Below are 22,774 nucleotides of genomic sequence, written 5' to 3'. Positions count from 1 at the left end.
ACTTTCAAAATAAATGACTATAACCTTTCTCACAGCAGACAGTATTGCTAACATCACCGGTGGCTCTGTTCCATTCCAGTGTCCCAGCAGGTATTCAGCCAGCACGCACCTTATTGTTTACACCTGTGCTTTTCCTGCTCTCACATGTGAAAATGTCTTCTGAGAAAGGCCCATCAGTTCTGTGAGATACAACCATAACCACAAGAAAAAGATAACATTAGAAAACAGGCAGCGTGTTTTTCCCTTTCTACAAGCAGTGGAAATATGGCTCCACAGAGCTGGAAATTATTCACTCTGCTGATTTAAATTGTGTTCAGTTCTAATTCAAATTTCATTGTCATTGTCTATGATGTAATCACCATGTTGTGACTGTAGTGACCACTGTCCATTAAAGACACTCAGTGTGCTCCTGTCTGAGACGGGTTTGTACAAATCCACGGCTCAGTCCAGATGAGTTTTAATACTGATTACTTGAAACCACACATGCTGACCAGCGATCGTCATGTTTGAATGCTAAAATCAAAACATAAGGGTAAACAGAAAGTATCAGAGCCCTCTGTCTGAATCCCGCCGCACAAATGAACAGGTAAAAAACATGAAACCACGCCCACGTGTCCACAGCCGGACGTGATGACCAAAAGAAATGTGTGCAACCTAAACAAATAAACAACACTCATTCTGACTGTCCTCTGTTCAGCAGTGGGTCAATACTGCCACATTTATTTTAGGATAAAACCAGGGACATATGAATATTGTTTATGAAGTTCATCATTTTGGGAAATTCGCTTCTTTGCCTTCTTGCTGAGAGTTGGTCGCTGTCATATCTGTCTGTTAAAGGTGAAGCTGGACACAGCTGATTCTGTCCAGAGGTAACAAAATACCAGCACCTCCAAAGTTCACAATTAACACACTTTATCTGTGATTAATCCAAAAACACATGTAAAAGTCTGTGTTTCAAAGGGGAGTTAAATGCAGGGACCACTTCTTGGTCTGGCCTGTTACTTCCTGGCGTCTCTGCTTATTGGCTGGAAGTCAGAGCCAGGACAGCTGCTTCCATGTTTTCAGTCTTTATCCTACACAAAGCTAATCGCCCGCTGTAGCTTAGCATACAGACATGACTGGTATCAACCCTCTCATTTAACTCTGCTGATCGATTAAATGGACAAGTGTATTTCACAAAATGTCAAATTTATTAGCTCAGTAGCCACCTGTCAAAAATACATGAATCACCTTGAGATCCTGAATGTAACTGTCAGTCTTTTGGTAAACTTAAAACCAGGAAGTAACAATGTGCTATTTACTAAGATTCAGTCACACTGAGGTTCAGCTGGAGTTCAGGGTTAAACATGTACTGTCCTATTCAGAAGTGATGACACACACACACACAGCTCCCTGGCTTTATGATGACACAGGTTTATTATTAGACAGAGAGAGAGACACACAGGGGAGATAAACAGGTCTCACATCCATCGTCCAGATGTTGGGTCTTGAATTTATGATTTAATTCAGTCCGACCGGTCGTTCACTCCTGAATCCTGGATTACATGAGAGCTTTAGAGGCTGATGGAGAGAGCGTGGATGGAGGAAGACAGCAGGCTGATGACGAGGATGCTGGGAAAGCTTCAGCATAGATGTATGTAGATTAAACACACTGAATCAAATTTAATCAATTGCCAGTTGTGGCCAGCGACTATGAACCTCACAGGGAGGATGTTTCTGCGCCCAGTGCCCGCTGATACAGACATACACCAGTACACAGGCATAAATGAAACGTCCCTTCAGGAACAACATGACCTGTTCGCATCACCTTGACTCCTGCAGTTTAACTCTGACACAAAGGTCGAGTGACCATTGTACAGAAACTGCACCACACCATCCTGTGACGTCACCCTCAGGTTTCTGAAGAGACTGTTTGCCGTGTCCTTGCTCAGGAATTAGTGATTTCACAAAAACATTTCTCCCAGGATTTGAATTCTCCAGATTTGAGAATCTCACTGCAGGTGGGAGGCCCTCGGCTGAACGACCTCCTCGCAGCACTCGGTGAGCTTCCTTGCCGCCCTCCTGGCCAAGTGCAGCTTCCCGCGGGCCTTGGTGACAGCGGTGTACTCGTGGGACTTGAGCTTGGCGTAGTAGTCGGAGAACTTGTTGTAGAGGACCGAGATGGGCATGCCGTTGAGGATGATGCCAAAGGAGATGCAGATGCAGGCGAACATGCGGCCCAGGTTGGTCTCTGGGAACATGTCGCCGTAGCCCACCGTGGAAATACTCACCTGAAGGATCAAAGAGACAGAGGAAGGAGCAGAAAACAAGTAATACTGAATGTAAAGACTGAACTCCAAAATGAGATGCCGAGGACATGAACTTCTCTGTTTTTTAAATACAGACTTGAAGGTTTTTTTCTGACAGGAGAAGAGTTTTCACACGAAGCTTTTTAAGCCTCTGACATTGTTTTTAACTCAGGTTACAATCTCAGGTTCACATTAGCTTCATTTACCTTATAACTATAATTTTCATGCTGTAAATCATGTAAATTATATATAGAAAAGTTCAAATATCAGCCAATGAAACTGACAAAATCACACTGTGGAGAAGATCCACTGAGTAGGAGACAGAGGTGGAGATGAACAAGATGTCAAGCTCCTCAAGTTTAGCCACATTTATTTATCTTTATATTGTGCAAACCAGTAGGTGCGTTTCATTAACCTGCTTAATGCACAATTTGAAACTGTGAACTAAAAAACAAGTAATGGAAAAACCCTCTCAAATGTCACAAAACAACGTACACACTTTTCAGACTATATGACAAAGCAATATTTTGCAAATTTGAAATGGAAACACTTTTTCCACTTTCAGGTTGTGGCCAGAGACAGTGGAGAAAGGAGGCGAGGTTCATTTTCAGTTATTTCCTGTAACTGTGTCACGTGGGTTTCTCTACCTCCTTTAGGAGACCAGCGGCAGGTCTGCGTCTGTTCATTCCAGTGGGAGAAGTGAACATAATCACATTAGGACCAATTCTTTCTCCCCATAGTCACCGAAAGAAATATTGGATCCATTTGTCACAAGCCACAGATCTTCCAAACATTCTGACATCAAGATATCATTTTTCACACCGACAGGTCAGGAGGAAATTTACTTTATTCGAGACCCGTCTCTGTCTCAGCAACAGACTCTCACTAGATCTCACGGCACTGCTCTCTTACCTCTGACGGTTCTGGTCTGGTTTCACTGCTGCAGACGTCACTTTGTGAACTGAAATAAAACTTTTTCCTAAATAATGCTTTGACTATTTTTATCATTTGACTGTTTTTGGAGGGAAAACAGAGAGAATCAGACTGAAGTAACGCATAAAATGCTTAAAACCAGCGACAAAATCAGGCACATATTTCATACTATTGGCGCGGCCTGTAATGCGTTACCTTCTGTATAGAGTATCTTTGGTCATGCCCTGAGAAGCCAGTTACAACTGAGCATGGATACATCCATGCAACTGAGAGGCAGAGGCTGGAAATCTGGGGCCGCATTTAATTGGAATATCACGAGAGAAGAAACCAAGATTTAATCACATAACTTCACTCAGTGGAAACACAGACTGTTCACAATTGTGTTCTGTCAGCTTTTCTGAGAAGTTTGTTTCTATTTTGCACAAAACTGCAGTGGAAAACCAGCTCGTCAGATACAAAGCACACTGGCAGCATATGAACAGAGCTGCTCACAGCCACTTGTTTATGCACACGTGCTGTAAAAAGGAGTATACTGGCTGCCATCGCTTGGAAAGCTCACTATCAGAGGATGATGCACATTTCTGTGCCCGAGGTTTCAGCTTTCTGCCTCAGCTATTGAGTCACAGAGTGATGGATGAAGAGCCATTAAATATATTTCATTCTCTGTCTGGTAACAGGAAGAGAACAGATATATATCAAGACTGATTGTCAGTTTGAGTGTGAGTGTGTGTGTGTGTGTGTGTGTGTGTGTGTGTGTGTGTGTGTGCATGTTCATGAGTTATGACTCACAGCGGCCCACCACCATGCATGTGGCATGGAGGTGAAGTTTGTGTTGTACACGTCATGCTCCACAGTGTACACCATGGCTGAAAACATGAAGATCCCCATGCCGATGAAGAGGAGTAAGCAGCCCACCTGCACACAGACACATTTTATTTTACATTTCCTCAAAAACGTTGAATTTATGTTTTGGCTCATCACTGTGAGGCCTATAAATCATAGATTCATTGCTTGAACATGTTTATAAATGTCTCAGATTTTCCTGCATTTTCTTCACCGATCCTCCGACAAATTTCATCAAATTCTCACTGGATTTGTTCGTGTATGAGCCCAGGTATGAAAATACAAGGAAAAAGTTTTATTCCTATAATTGGTTTATGAGACATGAGCTGCAGTCTGACCTGCTGGTAGCACTGTCTCAGTGTGAAGCCAAACGCTCTGAGGCCTGTGGAGTGACGAGCCAGCTTCAAAATCCTGAAGATCCGCATCAGGCGCATGATCCTCAGAACCTGGCCCACCTGCAGAGAGAAGAGAAGGCTTTCATGAAGTCATTTTTATTTTGAGTTTCCTGTTTTGTGTTGAGCTCTTCCATCAGCCCTGTTTCACCTTTCCAACACGCGCCACGGTCTCAATGTCCCCTGAATGTGGGTGAATGTCCTCGTCCTCGAAACGCTCCAGGACCATCTGCAGGTAGTGCGGCAGGATGGCGATCAGGTCCACGGTGTTCAGGACGCTGCGTCCAAAACACTTGAGGTCGGGGGTGGACGCCAGGCGCAGCAGGTACTCCAGGGTGAAGAAGGCGATGCAGAATGTCTCCACGTACTCGCCGTAGAACCTGCCGCTGAGCTGGCCCGACGCTGTCTGGAGAATACCAAACAGAAAACCTGCTTTTGACTGTTTGTTGAATGAACTTTTACTCCGTATTGATGGTAAAAAAAACCTTTAGAGAAATCAGGTTTTACTGAGGTTTCTTCATAAAAACATGCTTGTTTCCAATTACTTTAATATTAAAGGACTATTCTGTCGATCAATAACAAACGTCCATACTCTTCATATTCCACAGTTTACGAGCTTCAGATGGCAGCCACTGGATTTAAAGACAGGCCTGAGAGAACCTGCCTTCTTACTCCTCTCACACACCCACAGAGAAAAACACACACTTTGTACTGCATCTCCTCCACAGTGTTGAGAGTCATGGCGACCAGAGAGACCAGCACGAAGACCGAGGAGGCGACCCCCATCAGCTTGGCGGTGACCGAGGAGAACGGCTTCTCCATCAGGTTCCAGATTTTCCTCCGGGCCGGTCCGAAGGCCATGCCGTGAAATACCGCCTCGTTCTCCTCCATCTCCACCTGGAGGTCACAGCACAGAAATACTTCAGTTACACAACAGAAACAGGAGATATATTACTGTCCTTGACAAAAAAAACACTTTTTTTTTTGTATGTTCCATAAATATAAAAAATGATAAATGCTTCAAAATCACAAAGACACAAACAGAAAAGGTTATAAGAATAGAGAAGTAGAAAGTATGGATGTATGTAGGTTAAAAAAAACAACAAACAAAACAAAACAGAAGAGCAATGCATTAAATAAATAAATCAATTAAATGAGGACAAAGCAAAACAACCACAACAAACTATCTGTGCTGAAAACTGTGCCAAGACAAAGCTTATTCTCCGCTCTCCATCTGTCAAGACGGTGGTGATTTATAATGTAGGTCAGACAGAGTCAGAGTGAGCCAGCAGATTACTGACAAAATGTCACAGGTAAAAATAAAAAGGAAACTGCAGAACCGATGAAGCTAGTAGGTGACGACAAAAAAAACAACAAGTAGAGCACACGGATTACTACCTCATATATTCATAGGGACTATGAATGCCACTGAAAACTGTCTCCAGTGTGTCCAGTGGATTATCCACAGTAACTGGGACATGGTTTTAAGAAAGAGTAATTTCATAAATGTCATTTCCAATGCAAAGAACCACAGGTGAAATGCCGTTCACCTGTGTTGTATTTAGATGGAAGCAGAATAACCTGGAGAGACAAAAGCAGAGAACCAATGACAACGAGCACTAGAGGAGAGTGAGAAAAACATGAGTGCCTCATGGTTGTATGCCTCTGCCACTCAGACTAGCTTCAGATTACATCCCTGATGATCCAGAGTCATATAAAATAATAACCATTTGTTTGAGTAATGGCTAAAATGTGTTTTGTTACACTGACTTTTTTTTTTTTACCAAACTTGAAATTCCCCACGAGAATGGCACACATGGGTGGACATCCTGAAGAGAATAGGCCTCCGGCTCTGGCTGGCGCCGGGGCAGAGGCATAAAAATTCATTGTACAAAACAAACCAAGTGTTGTCTCCATCCAATCTGCTGTCTTCCTGTAAGCACAGTTAGCCTCGTCCAGAGCAGGGCTGCAGGCGCTGTCACTGTCACTGACTGACTCAGCACATCAAGATTCACTGAGCTGTGACCATTCGCAGTTCTGAGCCTGTGCTATACTTTCAGCAAACCAAGAATAATGGTTTTTAGCATAGTTAGCCAACTTGTTAGCCACTGTCCTGCTTGCACTATGAGCCAGCAATTCACCTCATGTATTCTTACAAACAACATTTCAAAATTGTATAATAATTTGAGAACACATAGACGAACTGGAGCAGGAGCTGGGTGTCAGCTGGGTCTAACATGTTAGCTAATGCAGCTAGCATGTGGTGGGCGGTCCTCTTTAGCCTGCGCTGGCTGACACTGCATGATGTCTGACTTTTCTCAGAAAACAAGATCAAATCGAAGGCACAGCAGTTCTTTGGACTCAATACTGTTTCGAAGGCATCTTAGCTTCTCTTAGCATGCTAACATTTGCTAATAAGCACTAAACTCAAATTACAGCTGAGGCCTTGTTCACTGTTCTTGTCAGTACTCCTTCATTCATAGGTCAACATCAGCATCATCATGTTTTTTTCTAATGGCCCCCTTTAGTCGAGATCGACTCTGGATAAGAGTGCTCTAGTTTCCTTTGCTGTTCACGTTGCAGCGTCCTCTGTGACTGGTGGCCATCTCTGCTGTGGGTGGTCTCGGCTCTGTCTGCTGGCCAGCGATGCTCTCTGTGGGCTCACTTTTCTGCTGCTGCTTTCTGGAGCGTTTCTTCACCAGACTTAAGGTGCTGTTCCAGGGTGTGATCAGCTAACAGTCTGCAGGCTGTCTTTTTAAGATGTCAATATCTGTCTCAGCTTGATGACATAACAAACCTTATTTCCTGGGTGTTTCTCCTGTCCATCATTCCCCAGATCACCACTCAGCGTTTTGCTAACAAACGCAGTGATGTCTACAGTGATTCAGAGATCTGGGACCAGGCTGTGTTCAGCTCTCCAGAGATCTGGTTACATGCTTCTCTACGGCCAGCCCACCTCTGCCATCAGCTGCCTCTGTATCTTCAGTTGCTCGCTCAGCTCGTCCTGCCTCTCTTCAAAGCAGATGCGGCAGCAGCGTTGGCTGTTCTTGATTCTGACGCCCCAGTAGTTTATCTCCTCCAGGAAATTGCGGGGACACAGCTCATCTTTAATCCACAGCACTCCAGTTCTGATGGTGAGGACAGAGGCAGGAGAACGTCCAGAACAGTTTTCATAACGCTAGCATAATAATAATAATAATAATAATAATAATAACAACAACAACAACAATAATAATAATAATAATCAATAATAACAACAACAACAACAATAATAATAATAATAATAATAATAATAATAATAATAATAATAATAATAATAATAACAACAACAACAACAACAACAACAATAATAATAATAATAATAAATAATAATAACAATAACAACAACAACAACAATAATAATAATAATAATAATAATAATAATAATATAATAATAATAATAAATAATAATAACAATAATAATAATAATAATAATAATAATAATAATAATTAGTAATAATAATAATAATAATAACAACAACAACAATAATAATAATAATAATAATAATAATAAATAATAATAACAATAACAACAACAACAATAATAATAATAATAAATAATAATAATAACAATAATAAGAATAACAACAACAATAATAATAATAATTAATAATAATAATTAATAATCCATGCTTACATCTAACCCTGTTTTACAATGTTTTATCTCATGTGTGATCGTTCACCTGTAGAAGTTGAAGATGTTGTGGAAGATTTCGGGATCTCGATCAAAGAAGAACTCATTGCTCTGGACGATGTAGTCGTCACACAGGTCCAGCTTCCTGCTGTGGTCCGTGTACGTGGCCAACCGGCCAATCCGTGTTTTTGGATACCTGGCAGCTAACCTGTAGGGCAGGTGGTAAACCTGGAGGAAAGAAAAAGAGTAAAGTAAGGAGTATAATACAGCTAAAAAAGACAACTATTTTAAGAAAACACTTGTGATAGAAGGCCACACATCTAATAACTGACCATTGCAGATTACAGCTGTCTCTGTCCAGATGTCTGTCATTAGCCATTTCACACGACAGACATACACTCAGATTTGTCTAGATTCATATTATTATTATTATATTACTATGTTGCTGTTTTCTCTGTTAAATAAGTGATTGTATATTCTGTCAGAATGGCGAGGTGGTCAGTGTCAGTGTCAGTGTCCCAAATAAAGCCACATTTTGTACATCAGCCAAAAATTTCTTCGACATAAAATGGCATTAAAGGAGCTATTTGTAAGTTTTGCTGTTGCTACGTAGCTAACGTTAGCATTAAGAGCTGTTTACTCAGCAGCCAAAGAGAAACATTTCTCATCAAACTTCTCATCAAAGTGTATTCTAACCTGTTATCTTGTAAACGCAACAATGGCTGAAGCTCTTGGTGAGACTGGCAAGTAAACAGCTGTTAATGCTAACATTGGCTACGTAGCAAAACTTAGCTCCTTTAACCTGAGAAAAAATGCAAATCTTCACATTTCAGAAGCTGGAACCAGATAACATTTGGTATTTTTGCTTTCCAAAATCAGTTAAACAGTTACACAATTATAAAATTGTTGAATTACTTTACTGTTTCTCAGCTAATCAATTAAACTTTTGAGCAGACTATTAAGCTGTAAAACTGCAGCTCATTGCCTGCAGGTGGCCTCAGAGGTGAAACTGCAGCAGCATCCTCTGCGCCTGTGGGAGGCGACACACACACAGTCGACATCTGCAGCTCTTAAGGTCACTGCTGTTACTTTTTATCCCCCACAGGTGGCGCAAGTTTGCAGGCGAAAAACGGATCTGACAAGGACTGAACAGCTCCTCCTGGTGGAGAATCTGCAGTCAGCTACAGGCCAGTTCGATGAGGTCCTTCATTTCTTGTAACAAGAAGGTGGTATCGGTCTCATTTTCAACCTGCCAGTCTACTGAAGCAGTGTGTTTGGGTTGGAAAGTGAGTTAAGTTACCGTTCCTCCAACGTTGATGTTGAGAATGAAGTGTTTGCTTGGAGAGATCAGCAGACGGGAGGGAGACGCCGGGAATCGATCCTCCTCGTCCTCGTCTTCATACTCAGCATAAAGGTCATAGATGTCTCTGCCCAGGTCCTTCACGAATACAACAAAAACTTTATGTTGATGAATTAAACATTTCAGGGTTTTCTACAACAATGAATGAAACAGTGAAGAATTGATCAAACTAAGAGGAATAAAACAGAAAATGATTAAAACTGAACTGAATTAATACTGAAAATTACAAATACTGAGTATATAATGGAAAAAATATATCAAATATAATAGTTAAAGAATAAAAATGTCAAGACTCAAAGGTCCTGATGAATATATATAATCAAAGATGTTGCAAAAATAGTTTGTGTTTGTGTATGTTAAGACTGAATCCAGAAAACATACAACTGGAATTGGCCCAGATTGGTTTCTGTCAACATTTGACAACCAGGACCAACTGGCACTGATAAACAGCTAAAGATGCTGCATTCATAAACCACAAATATCTAGCACTGAACTGAGTAATCGACAACTCAACCGGCCAAAAATCTATCACCAACCATTTCTATACCTGAGGCAAAACACCAAACATTTTCTGGTTCCAGTTTCTCATATGTGAGACTTTGCTGCGTTAGTCTCTGGACTGTTTGTAATACGGAGTGGAGTATATCTTAACAGATTAAAAACATGTATAAAGTGACCAAGTGTCTGACCTGCATGGAGTTCCATGGCTTAAAGGTGTAGGTGAAGTCCAGGTGGCCGACTGGTTCTTTGACGGCTGGAGTCCGGCTGCCGGGCTTGTAGCTGTGGAACAAACTCCTGCTACGGGCTCTAAGATGCGTCAACATGATGTGTTTGTGTATGAAATCTAAAAATTAATTAAACTGCATGGAGAGACATCCAGGCCACTCTAACATCATTTAACACTCAAACTTCACACACACACACAGCTGGCATCCTGCACGTTTGCACAAAACCTTGATCACACATAAACATGACAACAGGACAAATGAATAAACAGACATTCCAGGATGATAAATGTAAATCATATAAACATACACAGCTATGAGAGAAGCGATGACACACACACACACACACACACACACAAACATACACAGAATAATGAGGTAGGAAGTGACTCTGATCATCTAACGCGGCTGACTGAGATGATCTGGGTGCTTAAAGTTTTAAATACTATTATCCTCTCCCATCCATCTCTGGATCTCTCTCCCTCCCTCTTGCACCGACTTCAACATGTTACAACTTTACAGATGTGGTAAACTAGGGGCTTGTATTTAATGTCATTATTTTTTAATGTCGGTGGGTCAGTTCTCTTCTCTGCCACAGCTGTACTTTGAGCTAAATTCTAATTCTAAGGTATAGATACTCAGTGAAATCTCTCACCATCTACAAGATGGACTGGGACAATGTTTAGTTCAGATATTCATGTTTCCAGGACAAAGCACCCTAATAATTTGGGGATCCTTGATTTTTCATTTAGCACCAGAATTTGTGGTTTTGAGTGAAATATTTCAACTATTGGATGGACTTAGTACATTCATGTTTCCCTGAGGATGAACCGTATGACTTTAGTGACTTTGTCAAATACTTTGCACCTGCAAAACTGGTGGCATTCCCATCAGCCTCAGCTTTATTCTGTGTCTTACCAAACGTTACACACTCAGATGATGAACATGGCAAACATGATGCCTATCAAACGTCAGCATGTTAGCATTAGTGGACCACCCCCTCTACCTCCTGAGCCACAGTTGCCCAAACCCACATGGCCCACCCACTCACCCCCGTGAGCACCTTAGTTTTCAACTAATTAAAAAGATTTGATGAATTTTCAGGTATGATTAGTGACCACAGGTTTAAAACTTTTTTATAAATATAAAATATGGTAATTTTAGAATTCTGACATTTAATTGATAGATAATCAATTGATTCACCGATATCAAATTGATGAACTAATCCCAAAATGGCATATATTATTATATGCAGAACAATACTAAACAGTATTTTGCATATAACATTATTTAAAGACAGTGTCAGGGTTTGGGAATTGGTTGAGTTGGGTTACCTGGGTTAATGTCATTTGGTAGAAATTCATGTTTTTATCAAAACTTTATTTCTAGAGCCATTTTTCAGTGTATAACCCATGAGCTATTTTCAGAATTTAGATATACAGGCAGACTGTGCCAGAAGCCTTTCCTCCATATTCAGCTTAGACCTTCACATCTGACATCTCCGCCTTAAACCAGGAGAGTGTGTGACGCATTTTGTCCAGCCGATAGCTGCAGCAGACGGACAGGTGGAGATTAGTCCTTGCTGCAGTTAAACAGGGTTAATGAACTGACTGAACCAGACTCATTCCAACTAAAATGACTTGTGGCTCTTCCACTGTCTTGACCCACTTCCTTTACTTCAGACACGCCTCCTCCTGTTCTCCCTCAGCTGCCATGATCTGGCTGAGACAAGACAGCAGCAGTGATGTTTGCAGAGATTAAAGCTGAATGCACAGAGAAAGCAGAGGTTTTAGTTGCAGCTTTTGTTTGTGTGCATTTCTGCCTCTACCTCCTTCTTGAACTGATACTTGAGATCAGGGTGCATCTTGTTCACAGTTTGAATTCCTCTTCACTACCACTCTTGGCCATTAATGTGCCGCTATAACAGCCTCCTCCCTGCTGGTTTTTCAGATTTTGGAACTGGCTGCAGGGTTTGATCCCATTGTGCCACATGAGTTTTAGTGAGGTTCAACACTTACGTTAACAAAGTCTGATCATAGTCTACTTTTCAGTTCATCCAAAAGGTGTGGGATGAGGTTGAGGTCAGAGCTCAGGACCAAATAAAGAAAACTAGAATTATCATCTTGGGGTTGTACATATCCACCAACCAGCCAAGTTGCAGGAAATATGGTCACAATCTTCCCTTCCTGAGTTACTATGTTGTGTTATGTGCAGAGGTGTTTTTGCAGAACATTATGTCACAGTGAAGTTGACCTTTGACCTTTTGCATATGAAATGTCATCACTTCATTTTATCCTCATAGACATTTGAGTTTAATTGTGTTGGTTTTGTTTTGTGATGTCACCATGACCTTGACCTTTGGCCACCAAAATCTAATCAATTCACCTTTGAGTCTGAGTGAATGTCTGTGCAAAAATTCAAGAAGTTCCCTCGAGGCGTTACTGAGATATTCTGTTCACAAGAATGGGACGGAAAATACGAAAAAAAACAGTGCCTCTGGCCCTGGCTGTCGCTGGAGGCATAAAATAAAAAAGGTATGTGGTATAGTACATCTACCCATATTTACACATATACACAGACACAAATGATAGAAAAGACCAGACACCAATTTTTGAACAATGTTGTGGATTAGGTTTTAATTCTGAAGTGATTTGCAAATCAGTTTCTTCACAGATACAGAGCTGTTAAGTTTTAATAGTGTTCCCCTTCACTGTACAAGGCTAGAAAAAGTTCACAGCAACAGCACAAACATACAAAATAGTTTTACCAAATTCAATTGTGTTGTTTTTTTAATCTATTTTTCTGTTTTTTCTTTCTTGTTAAATACATCTATAACCCTGGTACGATGCCCAACCATAGCAAAAAATTGATTTCAAGTCAAATGTATACAATCTTATTTACAGAAGGAACATTTGATCAAAGTGCATTGAAGAGAGTCCTGATTGACGGTCATGTCTCTGAGGGATGAGTAGATATGTACAGTGTTTACAAATGCTGTAACCATGGTGATCCTTACACAGCTTCTACAGTAATAATAATAATAATAATAATAATAATAATAATAATAATAATAATAATAATAATAATAATAATAATAGTAATCACTGAGAAATTGACTTGTAAGAATGAGCTCCTGGAGGTACAGTAGGAAACATAACCACATAAAAATTAACAAAAAAAGGAAAACCTATATTTTTAGATATTACTGCCCAAATCATAATCGTACATAAATATTCACACGTCTGAGCCTGTTGGGTCAAGAAATAAAGTTTGGACCAAGTTTTCCCCTGGAATGCCTCATTCCTAAATGACCTCTGACCCTCTAATCTCCCGCCATCTTTACACATGTCTTGTCGGATACTGAGAGCTCAGATCTAGTTTCCTGTCCAGCAGAGTTGATCTGTTTGGTGAGAGAAATGCTGCATTCTCTTGTCAGTTTTCCAGTTCAGTCTGAACACAGAAATTCCTGTAAGAGGCTGTTGAATAGTGGAAATTCACAGCGTTTCTCTCATCTGTTGTGAAAAGATGGTGCCGCACTCCTTGAAGAGGGCAGGGCAAAAACAGACAGGAAGTTGGCCCGGAAATAAAGACCAAAATAAAAACAATAATCCTTAACACTTTGGACGCACCGAGTGAAACAGTTATGACACATAATTCATTGTAGTATTCACATAATAAGTAACATTTCCTCTGGTCATCCTCACCACAGATAATGACATAATGCACTTCAGAAGGCATGTGGTCGTACTGTAAGGGCTGCTGCTGCTGCTACAGACAACCGTCGGCATGGGAACGAGGAGGCGCCATGCAACGCTACGGGTTGCCGTAAAAAAACAAACACAAAGAAATACTCCAAGATGATCAGGACAAATCATCATCTGTGCTCACTATCGAAATCTGCAGACAGAGAGAAGGAGGGAGGGGAGGAGAGGGAAAGAAGCGGCTTAATTAAACTTTTTATTTGATTATTTCTTCTGTCCTAGAAGTTGAGATGTGGTTAGCCTATCTTAGCATTAAGAACAGGGTGAAACAGCTAACCTGTTTTATGCTACTTTATACTTCCACTCCTACATTTCAGAGGGAAATATTGTACTTTCTACTGCACTACATTTATTTGACAGTTTTAGTTAAACAAGTGTAAACTCCTTTATGTTCATTAACAAACAAGCTGTGTCCTGTTTTTGGTACAAACACAAATGTAAAAACAAGAATTTGTTATTTCAGGGGGAGTTTTGTGCTGCACTCTGTCTGGCCCCTCCCCATGTGAATGTACAGCTGTGAGGGTGACGGCAGAGGTTTGAGTCCGTCTTGTGGCTCTGACCCGGTTTAGGTTAATCTGTTTAATCTGTGCACAGAGAGATGTGCTCTGTGGATGGCCAACACTGCACTAAGGATTACTACAGGCCACAAGGTCAGGGTGAGAGTAGAGGTCGTTAACATGCAGTCTGCATCCTCTGCATCAGGGTGAAATTGTTTAAGCTGCTCACAGACTCTTCAGGACCAGATCATTGTATTATCTGTATCCTTAACTGCACAATAATAGAGCTGCTTTTATTATTTAAGGGCGCCACATGATTTTAGCGCTGTAATAATGCTGTGTTTAGCAGTCTGTATATTCCAGATAATAAATTGATTAGGAGATGAAAATGCATTTTGGGTTCAGTAGATCCAGACTCTGAGGTTGTTTCTTGTCCCTCTCTTACCCATAATGCCCCTTGGTCTGGGGCTGTGTTGATGTTTACTCACCGCAGGATAGGTGTGTCCTACGTTGGCGCTATGCCGGGTGATGTCAATGTTGAGGTCTTCTTCTGTGGTCTTCAGGTAGACAGGGTTGTCAAAGTTCATGCTCTTCTGGTTCTTCAGCTGCCAGTTTCTCCACATCAAGTAGCCGCCCGCCGCCGCCATCGCCAGCAGCACTGAGCAGAGGGACAAATACGGTCAGATGACTTTTCCTGTTGGAGCTAAAGGTTCTCACCTGTGTGTAATGTGTTTCTGTAAGTAACCTTTGAAAATATCTTGGGGAAGCATTTATTTATCCTTCTGTAACTGTAAGTATTAGAATATATTTCCCATAGTCATTATGGTTATGCCAACGCTCTGTGTCTCTGTTGCTCTGAAACTTTCTTGTGATTCAATAACAGGTTTTTAAGTTTGTATGTTTTTACAAAAATCATGAACGTAATTGTGCCTCAATTATGTAAAATGATATGACTGAAATCCAGTGATGTAATTTACATTTTAGTGAACATGAGTAAAGAAGAGGAAGCTTCAGAGCCTCCTTCCTTCAACCTTGTGTGTGTGTGTGTGTGTGTGTATATATACATATATAATAATAAAGCGTATAAATAAGCTTCATTATTTGATGTATTTTATGACTATTGTAAATGTTTTTGTTAATTCTTTGTTTCCTAAGTTCTTGTATTGTGTAATTGTGATTTCTCTGTTGATTGTGTCTTGTAGCTGCTTCTTGTTCTCAGGCCTCTCTTGAAAAAGATTTTAATCTCAATGAGACTTCCTGATTAAAAAAAATAAATAAAATGAAATAAATATTTAGTGCACAAATGAGTAATTAGTATGTTTAGTTTTAAATAGTAATAACATGATGTAAAGTCACAACCAATCAGACCTCTAGTGTGTATTAGTGCAAGTGTCTGTGTGATTTCTACTCACAGACGGGCAGTATGGCCCAGGCAGCAGCAGACCCTCTGGCTGTGGAGTTCACCTGGATCGAAGTGCTCACGTTGGCTTCTGAAAAACAAACAAAAATCAACACCGTCACTCAAACACCGACTGCAGCTAATGACGAAGAAACTGATGACATTTTCCAGTTATCCTCTCGTTCAGTTTGAGAAACACTTAGAAAGTTAAGTCAGAAGTTAAACATATTCATTATACAGGTCTTTTACTGGACTGAGCAGATCAGAAGCCAACATAAGTCCTGCTGATGTTTTTTTTTCCTTTTGGAAAAAAACTTAAAACTTAACAGACAACGAAAAGACAGAATCACCAGATTCAAAAATGAATCTGCTACAAGCAAAAATCTATGAACTGATGTGGTGAAAGGGACTCAGACGATCACACTGCATGTGAGCAGAATGGAAAACAGACGCCCTGCTTCACCACTTGTGCTCGACATTGTAAGTTAATAATGACATATAGAGAATGACTTGGCATGTTTGAAATGCTTTTGCGGTAAAAGGTTAATAAGCAGTGAAAAGAACCGAATCTGACTCTGAAGGAGGACAAACATTCATGTTTAACTAAAGAAGAAAGTTTGGCAGAATCTGCTGTATTGACTTAAAAAAAACATGTAGCCTTAATGTCTCTTGTTCTATTTGCACTGTATCAAAAAAAGATTACAAAAATATTTTGCACTGAAAATTGTCACTCAAAGAGAAAACAAGATACCAGCTATTAGGATGTTCAGTGAAAAATCATCAGCCTGCAGATTCAAGCTGCTGACCGTCCTGTTAAATGTTTAATCAGCTGCTGTAAATCTGAACCATCATTTTCAGAATTATCATGTCATCATACTGAAGCTCAAATTTATCTTAAAGATGAATGTCAAGCTTTACACAGCTGTGTAGAAAGAATTGTTTTGTTTTGTTACCAAGATCAACATCATCCAGACTCAGGGGGGTTCATGGAGAAAGCCAAGAGTGTTTCAGTGTCAGCAATGAGTCAGTGACATGACTGGCAAACAGCTCGGCTGAAAGCAGCGACGGAGACTTAAAGACAAAGAGATTGGGAGCAGGGCTTAGTTAACTCCTGTTCTCCCTGCCAGTCAGGCTGCTGCCAAATGGCTCAGTGATGTCATCGACAGCCACTAAATAAATGAGGGTGATTCACCAGCCAAACCAATAATGTCCACTATAAAAATTGAAACCTGTTGTAGGCACGGCGATGTTGTGTTGTTCTGTCCACCACCTTAGTCAATACTCAAATAGCTACTGCTATTAGCCTTTGCCACGACATTCACACATTCACGTCCTTCACAGGATCAAGCTAATCACTTTAGTGACCCCTGAACATTTCCTCTAGGGTCATCATCAGGTCAAAATCTTAACTGTCTAAAGAAAACCGTAACAAATGACACTCCCATCAGCCTCAGGTGCACTTGTTTTTAATGCTAAATGTTAGCATGCTGATGTTAGCATTTAGCTCAAAGCACCACTGTGTCTAAGTACAGCCTCACAGAGCTGCCAGCATATCTGTAGAATCTTGTTAAAAGGATAAGACCAGTGCTAGTCTATATTTTTCTTACTGTCACCAAACCAAGAGAAGAACAGACTTTACTTCCCCATCCTGTCCATGGCTCTCAGCTTCAAGCTGAAGATGTAAATCTTAAAAGCACAACGTCGACATATTATCACCTTATTAAGTTCTGTGGTCAACATGTTAAGCAAACTGTTAGCAAACATCCAGATACAGAGGAACATCATCATCATCATCATCATCCACTTTTAGTCCAGTGTTGACTTTCCTTTTACCTCTGATCTAGATGATCCATTTTCTTCACCCGTGAGCTTAACTGTGTCTGCCGTTTCTGGTTTGCAGGGTACAGTGCGTTTACTACAGGGCGTTGACACTGAACTATACAGTAAATGTGCCTCAAAACCAAAACTATGAGCTTGAAGATGATAAAATAAATAAATAAATAAATAAATAAATAATAGAGCTGAAGAGTCAGTGACACCTTCAACATTTGATCCAAGATTAATATAAAAACATCATCAACTGTATAAAATTTTACAAGAGTAAATCGTGCATTTGCTGGGGACTATTTTCAGCTGCGTATTAATACACATTTGGTGCTATAATGTGCATTTGCAGTGTGTTTGATAAACTACAGTGTGAGTACGTGTTCATGGTATGAAGGAACAAGTCACCCAATACAACACTGTGACTCACTGAAGTGTTTTTTCTTATCTTTGGGGCTTTACCACAGAGGAATAAGATCCATCAGGCTACACAGATGATACTTGTTAGGAGCATCAGTTCGTTGTTGGTTTCGGCTGTTTCATGGGATTCGCTGTCAATAAGAAAAATATAAAGTATCACCAGACTTCCATCCTTCAAGCTTTCAACATTTTTGTTCCTTTTCATGTAATACTGTGTAGATACTTTACAAATCCAGGGCTGTATTTTGAGTTCTATACAAGGAGAAAAAACTGACTCATTAATCAAAAACAAAACCAACCAACCAGATCTGACAAACCTCTGAACCCCAGGGTAGATATGAAATCTTTATAAAGCTGAGATCACAGAATTGAAAAAATATGATGCAAAAGAATGAGTCTGTGAGACTTGCTAATGTCTGCTTCTCTTCAACTCTGTTTCCTACAACATAGCAGTCACACTTTCATATCTGTAACCATAAGTGGAACTTGCAGATTCGGAAAGTTTTTAGTGGTTTTGTTGTTTTGGGTCACTTCCTCATTTCCGCCACAGGGTGCTGCTCCTGAGCTGTGCTTGCAGACAAACATCTGCCTGTGCAGGGTTAATTGCTTTACTGTGTTTTAATGTCTACATACTCTTCCTCAGCAGCTAATTCAACACTATCACAGTAGCAGAACATAAAGTGCACAAAATCCAGTGAAGATACATCCTGAGAACCTGACTGCATCATTTTAACAACATTATGGCTTAAACACAAGATCAAGTGTTGAACTAACTGAATAAAAGTCATGAGTTCTGTAATTGCAAACGAACAGGAACTCATCAGCAGATTTTATCTGCACTCATTCCCCAACAGCAGTTTTCAGGATTAAGAGGATTAGGATAAAGTTAAATGAGCTAAAACTTCATTACAGCTCAGGTTGACCAATTACATTTTATACCTTGTAATTCTGAAATGTTTACAGGATTTAACAAATGTGGCTAAATCCACATCCAGCTGAAGTCAAACCAGAAACCTGACCCATTACAGATACGAAGCACACATGTACTTTCTTCCCAAACTAAACCAAATACTGAGCAGGGGCACAATCAAATGTTTAAACAGAAATTTCAATGAGAACCACAGGAGGCAAGAAAAGGTGAAAAACAAAACAGTCTCAAAAACCACAACAAAACCCAACCCTCTGAAACACTTTTCTGCTTTGTTCTCTCTTCGTATAGTCTCCACATGTCAGAGTCATGCCATTCAAATTTATTTTCAGGCTCTGCTCATCAGTCTGGAATTGAAGTCCTAGGACGGCCTTATGAAAAAGTTTAATGCAATTTCAAATTGTTTTCTCTATACAGTAAATGTCTGTGTATGAATGGATGAGGGTGTGTGTCCGTGTTCAGGGACAGAGCTGCAGTTTCCTGACACTAAGCCTGTTGGAATTTACTTGGACATATTTGTGTTTCTTTATTCAGTTTGGTTGATAAATGTGTTCCCGTCACTATCTGAGTGATGCAATCAGGAAGTAAAATGTTGCCATGGAGTCCACGGCATTGTCTGAAATCACTCCCCATTTCTTTCATACTGCACTACATTTTACCAATGTAAAATGAGGTGCCCTCAGTAATTCCCACAGTGAGATAAAGTATAGTTTTTTTAACAATCCATTATAAAGATATAATACACCTGATGTTGAAATCGCAGTTTACTGCTCACTCACTGTGAACGACTGAATGAGGGAGTGGTTTCTGAAACCAACACCTTCATCCTGGTTTCTATTCTATGTTACTTTTCATTTTTGTGAATCTGCACTGTGAAGAGTCACGAGGCTCCTATCAGTTCCTGTTTGCACTTTAATCATGGATCCACAGAAACAGGAGTATGTGTGTATGTTTGAGACATACAGGTGCAAATATTAAAGCACTTTGCATCAATACTAGCAACTTCACTTCAGAAGCAAAATTAGTCTGATTTTTATTTTTTAAATATTTGGAAATCAATTACTGAAATATTTTCTTATAACTCAAATACTTAGAATTTTAGTCTTACATAGCAGCAAAAATGGTGACCTGATAGCTGAGAGGTTAGGGCGCATACCACATGAGCAGGTGAGTCACTGGTTCAACTCCTGACCACTTGCTCCATGTCATTCCCCTCTCTCCCCTCATTTCCTGTCACTCTACACTACCCTATCCTCTAAAAAAAATAAAATAAAAACAGACAGAACAGAGGACAGCTGGGGATTACCCCTTAATTACCCCAAGACCATTTATCACACACTGCCTTAACTCAGTTATCTGAAAAGCAGTGCAGCCTGAAACACATTGGAATGTGTCTCATAACCCAACAACAAACACCACAGCACAGGCAGATACAGCTCATCACAGATACAGCTCGACAGGAAAGACTTTCAGTCAAGGATGTTAAAAAAATCCACACAGCTCTGTGGACACAATTGAGTTTACCTTTCATGTTGGGAGCAGATTAAGAAAAAAGCAGACTGAAATGCACATGGAAAGAAAAAGGGAAAACAAACCGACTGTGTGTGCAGCCAAATCACTTCGGAGACAGATGTTTAACAAGGAAAATGTAAAAAAAAAAAATCCTCCTGAATCTGAGGGAGGAGATCAGTGTTTGTTGTTTCAATTTTGAACAAAGCCCAACATGCAAGTCACCATCCCAGAAACAGGCAGCAGAACAGGCGACAACTGGTGGTTTTACCTGGGGGCGGCTGTATTAGAGCTTTCCCATCATCCTTTGGGGGACCTTTGGTAGAAGGGTCTGTCACAGAGAGAGCCAAGAATCATGCTTTTGATAGCACAAACTTTATTTTATTCATTTTTGAACTACACACATGTAAATAGGCCTTCACTGAAAATAGACCAGATCTCAGGAGACTAATCTAATGTACGCTCGATAGATGAAAGCAGGATCCACTTTTCTTCAGCAAGAAAAAAAAGCTATGCCATCACCAAGCGAAGAGACAAGACAAACAATCATGACATCATCTACAATGTGCAGCAGCGGCCTTGCATCTTCGTATGCAGACAACTTATGATTTTCCTGCTTTTATATGACACTTCACATACAAGCGAGATGCACACAAACAGCAGTAAAGTGAGGGGGCAACATTAAGAAGCAATTTACAGGTTTAAAGCTACAATGCACAGTAAACTGTATTGATCAGCATGTCCCAATCAGCATCTGCACAACCAGGATGGACAACAGCAGCAACAGTAAACTCTTTACAGGCAGATCAATACAGCCTTGATTAGTGGAGGCAGCAGTGTTGCTGTATTTACTGTAAAACCACAGGGCTGTTTGGTCTGCTGTGTATAAGCTGGAGATGAATGCACATCATGCTTACTGCCAAACAAAACAACATTAGACTCAGATAAACAGACTGAAGGAGTTTCAGAAGGAGCTTTAATTTACTGCAGTCTAAACTAGTGGTGCCCAAACTACTGATGAACTCATTAGATAATCAACAGAAAATTATTACAAACAGAAATGGCAAACACTAAAAGAGTACTGATTTAACACTGCATGCATGCATACATTCTTCCCTGTCAAAACCTGGTGCCTAAATCACCCACAATGCAGCTCGACCGCTCATAGTTCAGATGGAGCTTGGGTTGTGTTATGCTAGCAGCAGCTAATGTAGCTTCCAGCCTCATAGAGATGAGCAGCAGGTTACAGCGGTCTGACAAAAATCACTTTCTAATCCCACATATTCAGTTCAATTCAGATCCAACGTACACCGACTTGTGACAAATAGAGGCAGTTTATACGATTTTACTCAGTATTTTTCAATATTTTATAGTTAACTGAAAAGAAAAATAAACTGATTTACTCATAACAAAAACATCTATTTATTCTGGCCCGAGGCTACAGGACAAAAAAAAAAAACATTCAAAAAATGTTCAATTAAAATTCTTTTAATTCTACTCTGTTTTGAAGCTGGACGTTGCACATTAAGGCCTTAGTATGCTTCAAATAACACCTTTACAATAGAAATAGAAACAGACAATCTGACAATCACACCAGGTGTGCAGTGGTAAGTATGAACCTCACTCTATGGTTGTGTTTCAAGAACTGGTTCCAAGCTGGAACCAGTTCCAGATTTCTAAGAACTGTGGGTTTGATGAGATGCTTGCAATTTCCATTCTGCTCATCACTTCCTAACTTTCAGTTGCACTCCTGAGTGAACACCAGTGAGAACTTTACAATCCATAAAAGCTGCACTTGTCTGCTACACAGACTTGTCACCATCATTTGTTACGCAGAGCATCAACAAAACATGTGAGAAGAGATACTTCTGTTTACATCCTGGACCATGAGTGCTCACAGCAAACGCTCAAAAGTTTGGCTCAGCTTCACTGAAAAACATAACGACACACCAAAATACAACACCTTCAGTGAGGATATCTCATGGGAGGAGGAGATGCTCCAATAAAATGAAGCATTTACTTCAACAAGGCATGATACAGCCAATGTTAACAGTAGCAATGCCTCAGTCACAGGTACAAAACAGACGAGCTGACATTCGCCTTTTACAGTGAAGATAAACAAATCACGTCTACAAGTTATTCTGATATCTGTTTCCTTAGATACGAGTTCAGAGAGCACCCCTCCACCTCCAGTTCACCCCCAGAGACCCTCCTCTGCTGCA

At 40.3% G+C, this 22,774-nt stretch overlaps 2 protein-coding genes across 3 annotated transcripts in view; both read right to left on the bottom strand.

Annotated features, from left to right (window-relative positions):
• Nucleotides 1-91: 91 nt before the first annotated feature.
• kcnv2a (potassium channel, subfamily V, member 2a) lies at nucleotides 92-10,345 on the bottom strand. Its single transcript, XM_071465817.1, has 9 exons — nucleotides 10,179-10,345; nucleotides 9,430-9,567; nucleotides 8,179-8,357; nucleotides 7,413-7,584; nucleotides 5,162-5,353; nucleotides 4,608-4,862; nucleotides 4,403-4,519; nucleotides 4,011-4,136; nucleotides 92-2,270 (listed from the first exon to the last, which is right to left on the bottom strand). The coding sequence occupies exons 1-9, from the start codon at nucleotides 10,311-10,313 to the stop codon at nucleotides 1,992-1,994; spliced, it is 1,593 nt and encodes a 530-aa protein (XP_071321918.1). The 5' UTR covers nucleotides 10,314-10,345; the 3' UTR covers nucleotides 92-1,991.
• A 2,477-nt stretch (nucleotides 10,346-12,822) lies between these two features.
• The window catches only part of vldlr (very low density lipoprotein receptor), a 70,524-nt gene continuing 60,572 nt past the window's right edge, over nucleotides 12,823-22,774 (bottom strand). Inside the window, exons 17-20 of one of the 2 annotated variants that reach the window (XM_071465958.1) lie at nucleotides 20,824-20,883; nucleotides 15,885-15,962; nucleotides 14,961-15,130; nucleotides 12,823-14,111 (exon numbers count right to left, since the gene is read on the bottom strand). In XM_071465958.1, coding sequence (XP_071322059.1) covers nucleotides 14,076-14,111; nucleotides 14,961-15,130; nucleotides 15,885-15,962; nucleotides 20,824-20,883 — 344 coding nt within the window. In that variant the 3' untranslated portion in view covers nucleotides 12,823-14,075. The remainder of the gene's footprint in view (nucleotides 14,112-14,960; nucleotides 15,131-15,884; nucleotides 15,963-20,823; nucleotides 20,884-22,774) is intronic. The other variant, XM_071465959.1, reaches the window with a different exon arrangement.

Source organism: Trachinotus anak, unplaced genomic scaffold (genome assembly GCF_046630095.1).
Source record: "Trachinotus anak isolate AG129_WGS33_773 ecotype Australia unplaced genomic scaffold, CSIRO_AGI_Tana_v1 ptg000028l, whole genome shotgun sequence".
Classification (NCBI taxonomy): Eukaryota; Metazoa; Chordata; class Actinopteri; order Carangiformes; family Carangidae; genus Trachinotus; species Trachinotus anak.
Note: the sequence above shows the minus strand (reverse complement) of the source record. Positions and strands in the feature narration are given on the sequence as shown.

Excerpts from the sequence above, each read along its gene's own strand:
- kcnv2a (XM_071465817.1), bottom strand. The coding sequence starts at position 10,313 with ATGTTGACGCATCTTAGAGCCCGTAGCAGGAGTTTGTTCCACAGCTAC. Across the intron at positions 4,863-5,161 it reads TGGAGGAGATGCAGTACAAA|ACAGCGTCGGGCCAGCTCAG; the intron begins GTGTGTGTTTTT and ends GGTATTCTCCAG. Across the intron at positions 4,137-4,402 it reads TGAGACAGTGCTACCAGCAG|GTGGGCTGCTTACTCCTCTT; the intron begins GTCAGACTGCAG and ends GTCTGTGTGCAG.